General features: G+C 39.1%; 1 protein-coding gene across 1 annotated transcript in view; it reads right to left on the reverse strand.

Moving 5' to 3' along the window:
- The window catches only part of CACNA2D1 (calcium voltage-gated channel auxiliary subunit alpha2delta 1), a 1018968-nt gene that overhangs the window by 249086 nt on the left and 757553 nt on the right, over nt 1–12329 (reverse strand). The window contains 3 exon segments of the mRNA XM_040413129.1: nt 5787–5886; nt 8896–8946; nt 10302–10371. Coding sequence (XP_040269063.1) covers nt 5787–5886; nt 8896–8946; nt 10302–10371 — 221 coding nt within the window.

Genomic DNA, 12329 nt, shown 5'->3' on the forward strand with positions numbered 1-12329 from the left:
TTTATTTCTTTTTTTTTTTTTTTTTAGCACAAGGCCACAACATAACAAATAGACAAAAAAGTGAAAAGGTCTGAAGACTTTTCGAATGCATTGTAGCTACAGTAGGTAATCTATCATCAGTATACTGCTTCTGAGAGGGGAAGATGTTATCTGCTAGAATAACAATACGTGGAAAATTGGGTTAATAGTATAATAGCTCTATTGTTCTCTTGATAGGTCCAAATAAAGATGCCAACTGTCACGGGGCGCGAAAGGCGCACTCGGTCTCCCATCAGCCGCAGACCTGCTGCTTAGCTTCGGGAGCGAGGATCTGTGTTTGGCCTCGTTCCCAGGGTGGCTTTGCTAGCTGGGAGGCTCCCTGCTCCTAGGTCTGCCTTGAGCGCAGAGCTGATCACTCGGTGCTCGACTTGTCTGTCTGTCGGTCATGTGACGCTGGCCACGTCACATGACCCTCAGACCCCACTATAAATACAGGCAGCCTGCTGGCCACAGGTTGCCTGTTAATTCTAGGTTCCTGGCTATTTGTTGGACTACTGAATACTACCTGATCCTGTTCCCTGATGATCCTTTGCCTGCTCCTCCTGTACTGCGCATATCTCCTGGTATCCTGACCCCGGCTTCCACCTGACGATTCTTTGCGGACTCCTTTTGTACTTCGTTTCTCTCCGGGTATTTGACCTCGGCTTTTCCTGACTATTCTCTGCTCATTCCTTAGTACTGCGTAGCTCTCTAGGTATTGACCCGGTCTGTTCACGTTCCGTTATTTGTCTTGTCTGTCTTCCCAGCACGTATCCTAAGTTAGGGACTGCCGTCTAGTTGTCCCCTGTCATTAGGACTCGTGAGGCAAGTAGGCAGGGCCAGGGGTGAGGGTGGAGCACAGTGGTCACTATCCTCCCCCCTGTTTGCAGTGTACGTGACCGTCACACCAACAGAAGAGCATTGAACTTATCAGTGTAATATGTAATGCTCTGATTGAGTCACTCAACTATCTTCTGTCTCTGGTTGCAGTGAATGGCCTGACTGAGAAAGTCAAGGGATGCTAGTTGCCAGCAAAGTCCAAACAAAGGAGGAAGTTGAAGAGCCAGGACAGGAAGTATTATGTGTCGAGTGAATTCTAAAAATTATATCCAGAGAACTATGCACCGTTTTTTGCAAACAAAAATAACAAAGAATATTCACATCTAGCCTGTGAATATGTGAGAAAAAAAGGTTTTGATGGTAGTGTCCCTTTAAAGCAAAAATAACCAAAATGGAAATTACAAATTACTTTAAAATAACATTAGCTTAGTGCAACTTTAAAGCGGTTGTACTTTTCTACTATATTGATGACCAGGATAGGTCATTAATATCAGATCAGCGTGTGTCCGACTCTCAACACCCCCTTCAATAAGCTGTTTGAAGAGGAGTGGCGGTCTTGCGAGCACTGCTTCTGCTTCAAAATGACAGAGGCTGTACAGTGTAATCATACCTGCTTGTCCCATCCACTTGAATAGAATGAGCAGTTGCAATTACACTACACCGTCTACAAAGAAGTAGGCAGACACCGCACAGGTAATTTTGATAGGTCAAAAATATTGTAGCATTGCAAAACCCCTTTAATTAAAATATAAATAAAGTGATTGTATTTATTTATAACAGATACTACTTATTATGAGGCTAGTCTAAGCAATTATAGATTTTAAAGCCACATCTACTAGAAATTCCCTGGTCAGGAAATGGTTAAACAATCTGCCCATCAAATTACATAGTACATTGTTTGTAGTATTTTGCTTTACTTTTTTGATATGAGAGTTGCACAATCAAATCAAATTATATTTACTATGTCAATATATATAACAAAATTCCTAAATCATTACTGCCTCATCATCTTCCATTTTGTGCAGTCAGGACACATAACTGAATTAGTTGGGAGGAAAGGCAATGCTTCCCATACATTTGCACATTTAAAGGGAATGTGTCTTCAAAAAATTACCTGCTATTTAAATCACTTTATGTTTAACATATTTTTTAATAATCTTATGATGATATTTTTATTTTTCCATGTCACATTTTATATTGAAACTAAAACCAAAACTCCTGCAGTTTTTGCACTGGCCACTATTGTCTAATAATTGGCAATGTTGTAATGATTGTACAGATCACTTTACTGCAGTTAACTCATTCTAATCCTCCCTGTAATGATATCACCTCTGTTTATAGATAAGAAAGGATCCACCATTCACAATGGGTGATTGTCAAAGCTTATCTATTCTTTCCTTGTACAATGATCTCTGCACAGAGCATGCCTAGAAAACTCTCGAATAATAGTCAATAGGGTCCTCTCCTGTCCATTGTGTCTATGGACCATGGGGCAGCCATAAAGCAATTTTCTTAATGCTTTCTAAATGCTGTTAAGAACAACTCAGGCAAGATGGCCGATCCAATAATAATGTTCAGGAAATAGAATTAAAAAAATCTACAATCAGAAAATAATAGATTTAAAAAAAGGAGATGTGTTACTATCTGATTTTAACTGGCAGATAACATTTTCGGTGACACATTTCCTTTAAGAACAGCAAGCTCCTCTTCACATGCATAGAGCAGCCATTTCTGTAGCAGAGATGAAAATTAAGACGGGACGGTGTGACACATTAACCCTAAGGTGATTTATATTGCCACTGCATGGTTCACGTACTGCAGCTTACCAAGAAACAAATGCATTTATATAATTAAAAACTCTGCACTTAAGTGTTTCTGGGCATTAATATTTAAGCCTCTTGTTCGTCGAGACTCCAACATAAATCCTGATACGGCTGATTAAGTCACAGTGTCATTTTCCTGCCTTCACTGGCAAGAAAGTATATCCTAATCTTTTAGCTGTGACCATGAATAATGATAGGTAAGGTTCAGCTAACAACATGATTGGTAGTGCCACTTTTATTTTTATCTTAATTCTCAAGATAGATGCAAGCAATTGGAGGACTGCATGTCTGAAGCGCATAGGAAAGAGATATTTGGGGATTGTGTCTTAATTGCTTTGCATCAGTCTTATTTAAAGGGATTGGAAAGTGTGAATATCCTTCATCTCTCTATATTGTCACTAGAAACATCTTAAGTGTGATATGAGAGTCATGAAACGCAATAAAACCTGTTTTTAAGGGACATTCTAGGCTAAACTAATACATTGCATCATGATAGTTTCATGGTCTGAAGGGGTAATGCGTGACAAAAGGAATTAAAGGAACACCAAGGGCTCCTTCAGAAATATTCCCATCCACGAGGTGTCTGGACAGAACACTGACCCATTATACTGAATGGACCAATCATTATTCACACAGACCACTAGTCTATGCAGAAAAAATCATAGCATTTCCTATCTATGCCCAATTTTCAGTCAAGACTTGCCCATTCATGTTCGACCCTTTTAAAAAAAATCATCAATTTTTTGTGGCTGTTACACTTAAAGGGAACTTGTCACTATTAAAATGCAATGTTAGCTACATCAGGTTATAGAGCAGGAGGAGCTGAGCAGATTGATATCTAGATTTATGGAAAAAGATTCATTAATGTAAATTCATGCTTATTCTGGGCACTGAAGTGAAGACACAGTCCTATCAGTGATTGACAGCCTTCCCTCTATGACTATGTATATAGAGATAGCTGTCAATCACTGATAGGACCGCCTCGTTGATATCACAGTCCAGAATCAGCAGGAACTTAAATGAATAAATGCCAAGTTATACCAAATCTTTTCAGCTCAAACACAATGTTCAACATGGCAGGTTCCCTTTAACTCATCTAAAAGATTGCTTTATGAAAAAGCACAGAAGAGCAAATTTCCATTAGGCATTACACAGGGTTTTGCTCCTGTAATTGAGTACTATCAGTAGCTTTTATACCCCTAAAGCACTACCACTGTATATTACGTAGATGATTAGCTGCTGACTAAAGAACGCTCATCACCGAACAAGTTTATCTGGCTTGACTGACGTCCACCAGCATCCAGAGCGCGCCCCGCACAGTGAGGTGTGCTGGCCTTGGCTTCATCTGTGTACTGCCCATGCAACAAAGCTTGCAATTTATGATTTATGATGGCCTCAGGGACATTATTCAAACCAGGAATGCTTCGGGACTGGCCACCATAACTTTTCAGCTGGGCAGTTTCACCTCTGAGTTATTAACATAAAGTGCATGTGGTAATCAATGTTCTTCTGTTACATAATGTACTAAAGAAGACCTGTCACTAAGAAATGCAGTGTAATCTGCAGGCAGCATTTTATAGCGCAGGAGGAGCTGAGCAGATTTATGTCTACAGTATACAGAGTGTATATACAGAGATAGCTGTCAGTCATTGATAACACCTCCCCCGTGAACAATGAAATCAGAAATAGCAGAGATTTAAATGTATAAAACTGCAAGCTTATTTAATCTTTTCCAATAAAACTATATTTTAATCTGCTCAGCTCCTCCTGCTCTATAACATTCTGCCTGCAGATTGCACTGCATTTCATAGTGAAATGGATAGGGGCATGTTTAGAAAGCTGAACACCTACGGTATTTGGCAGTGGTGGTACTCTAAATTTGTAAAAAGGTACTGACATGTTCTCCTAGTAAGAAATATAGGCTACTGCTTTTGGTTTGGTTTCTCACTCTTCACCATGGTCCCTGATAATGGCGTTTTTTTTGTCCTTGTCCAAGGAAATCTGTTACATCAGTGGCTCATGCTCATTACTGCCTCTCTGTTAAGAACATTACTTATTGAAGAACTACTACTCCTATTATTGCTTTGAGTTCCACTCCCCTCCTCTCATTGTTCTGTGTACAGCTGCACAACTGCTTCTAGTTTATAATCAACTTTGCTATAACACAGAGCTGCTGCCCTCATCCCCTTGCCTAAGTAATTAGGTACCTGTTCCTTGCTAAGGTGTTTCTTCTCTGTTTGTGTGAATCTGTGTCTTAGCCTGCCCTGATCTCAGCCTATTTCTGACTACCTTTTGCCTGATCCCTCGATGCCTTACACTGGGGTCTCTGACCCCTGAGGATCAGCTTTATCGAGGTTTAAGGGAGCCACCAGGATAACCCCTTTAGGTTTAGCCCAAAGTAAAACTGGTTTATGGACACTTTGATACACCACCCACTGCCTTATCACAATCATTGTTTATTGCATACAGTGGCTGATATAGTGAAATAATACATTCCAACATTCAGCATGTAATAATAGTTACAGTAAGAAGCACATGCAATACTTGTAATCCTATAGCCCCAAAAGGGAAACCAGTCTACTCAAAATTTCCTAATAGAGGATCTGCAATGGATTTACTTAACAACAATAACCCTTAGAAATGCTCCACTTGATAACTTGGAGATGTTACACCAGGGATAAGAACACATAATTTCCATGATTTTCTGGTAAATAATTTCCAAAAGTGAATAGTGCCAGGAAGAGATATAAGTTATAATCAGGGTTGTGCCTCCATTTCCACTGGAAGGAGAACATCTACTACATTACTACTATTACTAGGTCTTCTGTTTGTCAAGCTATGGAAGCATGATGTGAATTGTACTAGATATTATCAAGGACACTGAAAAGTAGGGAAAATATGGCACCAAAATGTCATTTATTTTTATTTCTAAAAGAGATTATCTAAGTCAATACTTTGGTTACCACCAAGAACTGCATTAGTTTCGAACCAAAGTTCATAAACTTCACAATTAATAAGTTATATGTATCACAAAAGAGCACATGCATGTCAAGAAACTAATAATCACAAACATAGGAGTTTTAGATTTTTAAAAGAGTTACTTACAGCAGCAACATTCACAAAATCATCGTCCGAAAGAGTTTCCAACATCTCAGACACAGAGGTTCTTATCAACTTCAGCGTCAGTCCACTGACACTGCCGCTCCTTTAAAATGAGACATGAGAATGAGAGAGGGTAAGGCTACTTTCACACTGCCGTTTCTGGGTCCGCCTGTGATATCCTTTTTAAGGCCCCAAACGGATCAGTTTAGCCCCAATGCATTCTGAATGGATAAGGATCCGTTCTGAATGCATCAGTTTGGCTCCGTTCCGCCTCCATTCCGCTCTGGAGGCGGACACCAAAACGCAGCTTGCAGCGTTTTAGTGTCCACCTGGCGATGCGGAGCCAAACGGATCCATCCTGGGTTACAATGTAAGTCAATGGGGCGGATCCGTTTACATTGACACATATATGGTGCAATTGTAAACGGATCCGTCCCCCATTGACTTTCAAAGTGAGTCAGGACGGATCCGTTTGACTTACACTTAGACTTAGACTTTTTTTTGACTGAGTTATGCAGACGGATCCGTTCTGAACGGATACCAGCGTTTGCATTATAGGTGCGGATCCATCTGTGCAGATACCAGACGGATCGGCACCTAACGCAGGCGTGAAAGTAGCCTTAGACAAATAAATCAGTCTGAAATATCCTAATCAGTTTCAGGTGCAATGTCAATGAAATTAATTGAAAAGCTTTTCTTGGTTCTCCATGTACGTCCATTTCTTCCTACTTGGGATAATAGGCATTTTAAGGGATCTAAATGGCAGCTTGTCTGCTTCAGGGCAAAGCTCAAACAGGAGGCATTGCCAATGCTGATGAAACACATTTCAGTAATACAAAAGTATCTCAATCCATTTAAAACATCAGATGCAATCTATTTCATCAAAGCGACAAACTAGAGAATAGATTTTTTTAGTACAAAGCAATCTACTAGACACATTAGGCTTGATGCTTTTCCCCCTGACATTAACCTAACAAAGAGTCCTCTATGGAAACCAAGATATGCTTTTAATAGACTCAATCTCTCACTATTCACTCAGAATATACAACTATAAATACAGAATATACAACTATAAATAAATACCATCTGTACATTTAGGAAATTGAATCAATAAGCAAGCAAAATATCAGCAAATCCAAAGTCATTTCAGTTATTGTAAATCAATTCTAAATATTGCATATGTCTAAATCTAGAGTTTCATACAGAGTTAGGCCTCATGCACACGACCGTTGTTGGGTTCCGTGTCCGTTGTTCCGTTTTCCGTGATTTTCTGCGGACCCATTGACTTTCAATGGGTCCGTGGAAAACTCGGAAAAATGCACTGTTTGTCATCCGCGTCCGTGATCCGTGTTTCCAGTCCGTGAAAAAAATATGACCTGTCCTATTTTTTTCACGGACAACGGTTCGCAGACCCATTCAAGTCAATGGGTCCGTGAAAAAACACGGAGGCACACAAGATTGTCATCCACGTCCGTGATCCGTGTCCGTTTTTTTCCTATCATTTTCAAGGCAAACTTGACTTAGATTTTTTTTTCACTTTTCATGTCTGGTGATCCTCCAAAAATCAAGGAAGACACACAAAAAAAAAACGGAAACGGATCACGGAACAACGGAACCCCGTTTTGCGGACCGTGAAAAAAAAAATTCGTGTGCATGAGGCCTTATACAGAAGTTTATTAATTATTACTCTTATCAAAATGATAACATATATTTTAAATACATTTATTCAAGTTTTCCAACAATTTGTTGCAAACTAATCCATCAAAAAGACAGTATAATCTAATATATAGGCTACCTGTCCCACACTTCCACCCACTAGCCAAAATTAAGTAAGCCGTCTTGAGAAAGACAGATGTTGAAAGTTGAAGTTCTGTAGGTAAAGACTAGGGTTGTGGATAAAAGCAGTGGCAACAAGACAGATCAAGGTAATGAAACCTAAAGAAGGTGGCACGGTTAACCAGAGGCTCAAACAACGTTCAGGAACAGTGATCCAACACATCAGGCAACAATGTCCTGTTTGTTCACATTAATACAGAGATCTAGCAATGATGCAAATAAAACAGGGAAAAAGGGGAAGGAGGACAAAGAAGGAGAGCCTGTGGGTCTAAGGCTTCTATTTTAATAAAGGGTGCTATTTAATGTGCAAAGTTACACAAATCGGGGTGTCACGCTGATTTATGATCCCTGATTTGATCTGTTTCTGTCTTATTCCTGTTTTCGTGGCTGCTGATCTGTCACTAGTTTATGCAGCCAAGCAAAACTTGATGGTTAACGCATTAAGTAAAAAATGGCAAGAAAAGGGTAACTTACTTTTCAATGATTTTTAAAGACAATCAAGATTTATCTGTATTTTCCTCCCGCATATAGATGTATAATTATTGATGAATGGGGTTAACTTAAAAAATTACTTTTAATAGTGATACCTTTGTATTCCGACGAAGCTGGGCAGTCACTGTCATTGCTTGCAAGGGACACCAAGGGACATACAGAGAGGGCTTTATCCTGAGTTAGAACCTAGGGGTATATTAGGGGAAGAGACCCAGTATCTTTCTCCCTCTCTATCTGTATCCCTATGTTTCGTAAACTCACCCTCTCAGCAAGTGTTTATACCTTACACTTGCCTCTCTTCTCTACCATTTTATATCATTTGGTGGTGTATGACTACTAATGCATGTAGTCTCTAATCAAACTATTAGGCCTACTATTTTACTATTTTAACCATTGACTATTAAAAGTTATTTTTTAAGGTAACCCCATTCATCAATAATTATACTTCCAATATTTATGGGTGCCATATTTATTATTATAGGTTTGACTGGTTACAACTTCATTTAGGTTATCAATCCCCCATATAGATACCTGCACTTATTCAGGAAGGGACTGTTGACCCATTGTGGGCTGCTATCTAGGGCAGATCATGCAAGTACAGTAGGTAGGGACAGTGGGACAGGTGAGTCCAGGGTACACTGATCCCTATCGTGATACTTCCCTCCACTGCTCAGAAAACAGGAAAATTTTCACTAAAACCTGCAGAACCTCTTTAAGTTTAGAAAAATGTTAGCCACTCAAATAGAAAAAAATATCCCAAAAGCTAAAATAACAATATACATACACATCCACCAGAATAAGCATGTCCTTTGGAGATGCAGCTCCTTGTATGTACCTAAACACAAAATCAAAATAGGATATGTTTTGTTATTTTGAATATATCACTTCCCATTTTGAATAGAAATTATTAAATAAACTCAATTTAATTCTAACATATTTAATATGTATCATGAACTCTCAATGAAGTTCTAAGGTTCTAATTTGCAAGTATTGTTTGTTAAATGACTCAGTCAGAGAGATCAGCTGTTTTGTGAAATGGATTTCTATAATAGCTCTTTATTCCCTTTAGCTTACAATTGTGTTTACCACATTTTTCGTGTATCCACTTATGGTAACCTTGTTCTAATTGCAGGCATTGTATGTATTCTAGTAGTGTGCATCAGGAGAAGTTTGCAGTGGAACACAATTAACTGTATAAGAGGGATGTTTTTAGCAATGTACTAAAGGTCTTTCAAAAAAAGAACTTGAAGAGCCTTCTGCTATACCGAGGCTAAAGTGCCTTTGGTATTTTATGACTACAAAAGTAGAGAACATCATGTGGTTACCTTCCCATTCAAACTCTCAACATCTATTTTGAATCTCATAACACAGATTATGACAAAAGAATTCCAAGGGCATAGCTGTATGGAACATAGCTTCCTAATTGATGTATCTTATTATGGAAAGTAGAGATGTGCTCCCACATAGCACTGACCTCTGCTAGAATGACTTTTACATCGCTCTATCTGTGTGTATATCTGTAAACATCTATATGTTGCTGACTACCGTCTATAATTTGCAATGAAGCACAATGAGATTAATTTAAACAGATTAGTTAGTAATTAAGAAATGCTAGATAATGCTTACAACATAGGAATATATCATTTCCTAGGCAGGTATGTATTTTTAATCATTAGCTTATCCATCATAAAAATAAAATGAATATACACATTCAATTACAGATGATAGATTAGATAAAAAATTCAAAATACTAGAAGATGTTATTTCATAGACAGGTCATTTAATTTTTTTTATTTTCAATTACAAATCACTGATAAAAAAAAAAAATACAGGATGCTTAATAAGGTACCATATTTGGTTAAGTGCTGTTTAGACAGTGTAAGGTTACAATTTCTAATTAACTAGTATAATAAAGGTCACACTTATATTCTGCTTAAAGCTCAGCAGGAACAACAATCATTTTAATAGACCACTTCAGCGCCCATTCCAGTGTAATTTGTAAGCAATGCTCTTTGGTGTGCTTTCGTAATGAAAAATAATGAAGCAGTAAAACCAAATGATCCCTGTTTACAGATTTTCTTACATCTTGCACAGATACAGTATGTTGACACAGTAGCATTTACCCACTGCCCCTCAGGGAACATACAATACAAGAACTATATTTAAAATAAAGAAAACAAGTCCACTCACCATGGTCTTCTCCGCACATCATAAAGATCAATTTTATTTGGAGTTCTGCTTTTATCCACCCATGGAGATGCTAAACAGAAAATAGAAATTACGGTACTTATTTTTAAACAAACATTTTATTTATTTTCATTATAATTGCAAAGGAACCAAGGCTAAGTTCACACTTCACTTATTTGTTCAGTTATTTCCATCAGTGAAGCCTACTAAGAGATAAGGTATAATGGAAAAATTTGCACCTGTTGTGCATTTTTGACCCACACCTGGTTTTAGCTACCAAAAACTGATGGAAATACCTGATTAAATAACTGAAGTGTGAACTTTTTGGTAGTACTAATGATGACCAATAGCTCTTGTATGCCTTTTAATTTTACATTATCAATGTTTAAAGGTATAATAACTTAGTATAAAAGTATTGCTATTACTGATATTACTCCAAACATTTTAGTAGTTTTTTATTTTTCATTTATTTTAAAAAAGAAATATTACTACTAGTGATGAACGAGCATGCTCGGCCTGTTCGGCTCGAGCATCTCGATGCTCGGCACATGGGGGTACTTGGCCGAGTACCGCATGTGCTCGAGCGCAATGCTCAGCCAATAAATGTGCAGGGAGGTACTGGCATGCAATGTAATGCAGTAGCCATGTTGGCTACTGGCATTACAGTGATTGGCTGGCTGGAAAGCGTCATCGGGTGCTATAAAGCACCCAATGACACATGTTCGGCTCAGTCTTAGTCAGGGAGAGCTGAGTATAGGAAGGGAAAGACAAAATTATCCGCGCCACATATCCTGTTTAAAGTGTGCGCATCCCTAAACTATTAGTGACATCCAGTTTACTTTTCCGGTAAACGGTGTCCGCTGCGTACAGTTAAATTATCCGCGCCACATCTCCTGGGCAAAGTGTGCGCATCCCTAAAATATCAGTGACATCCAGTGTACTTTTTCCGTAGATGGTGTCCGCTGCGGACAGTTAAATTATCCGTGCCACATCTCCTGTGTAAAGTGTGCGCATCCTTAAAATATTAGTAACATCCAGTTTACTTTTCCGGTAAACGGTGTCCGCTGCGTACAGTTAAATTATCCGCGCCACATCTCCTGTGCAAAGTGTGCGCATCCAAAAAATATCTGTGACATTCAGTGTACTTTCTCAATAGACGGTGTCCACTGTGGACAACCATATTAGCTGCGCCACATCTCCAGTGTAAAGTGTTTGCATCCAAAAAATATCTGTGACATTCAGTGTACTTTCTCAATAGACGGTGTCCGCTGTGGACAGTGACATTAGCTGCACCACATCTCCAGTGTAAAGTGTGCGCATCCCAAAAATATCTGTGACATCCAGTGTACTTTTTCAATAGACAGTGTCCGCTGCGGACAGTGACATTACCAGTGCCACATCTCCAGTGTAAAGTGTGCGCCTAAAAATGTATCTGTGACATACAGTGTACTTTTTACGTAGACGCTTTGGACAGTGACATTACCGGTGGTACCTCTCCTCTATAATGTTTCCTCATCCCAAATACCTGTGACATTTCCTGTAATGTTTTATTAGCCGCTGGTGACAGCATTGACATTATTTGCTGGATATCTCGTGTGTGACGTTTTCACATCCCAAATACCTTTTTAATTTTTTTTGTGCATACACTTCTAAATCCTACGCTACTGTACGTGTGACAGACTTTCAAGCATATATCATAATCAAAATGAAGAAGGCGAGCAGTAAGGGACGGGGAAGTGGCCGTGATGCTGATGGTGCACGCAGAGGCCGTGGCCCCGGGACGGTTGAAACTGATTTCAGGGCGGCACAGGACACCACTCTTGAAGTCAGACCAGTGCGACCAGGTGATCGGTTGGATTGCAGCAGATAATGCTTCCAGTCAGTTAAGCACCACCCTGTCTTCCACCAGGTCCAGTCTTGATACTCCTACCTCCCACCATGGAGAGTCTGGCCAAATAAGTGATCCCACACTCGAATATTCCGAGGACCACTTTTCCACGCTATTCCTTGATTTGGCCCTCTCACCAAGCA

Source organism: Bufo bufo, chromosome 1 (assembly GCF_905171765.1).
Source record: "Bufo bufo chromosome 1, aBufBuf1.1, whole genome shotgun sequence".
Taxonomy (NCBI): Eukaryota; Metazoa; Chordata; class Amphibia; order Anura; family Bufonidae; genus Bufo; species Bufo bufo.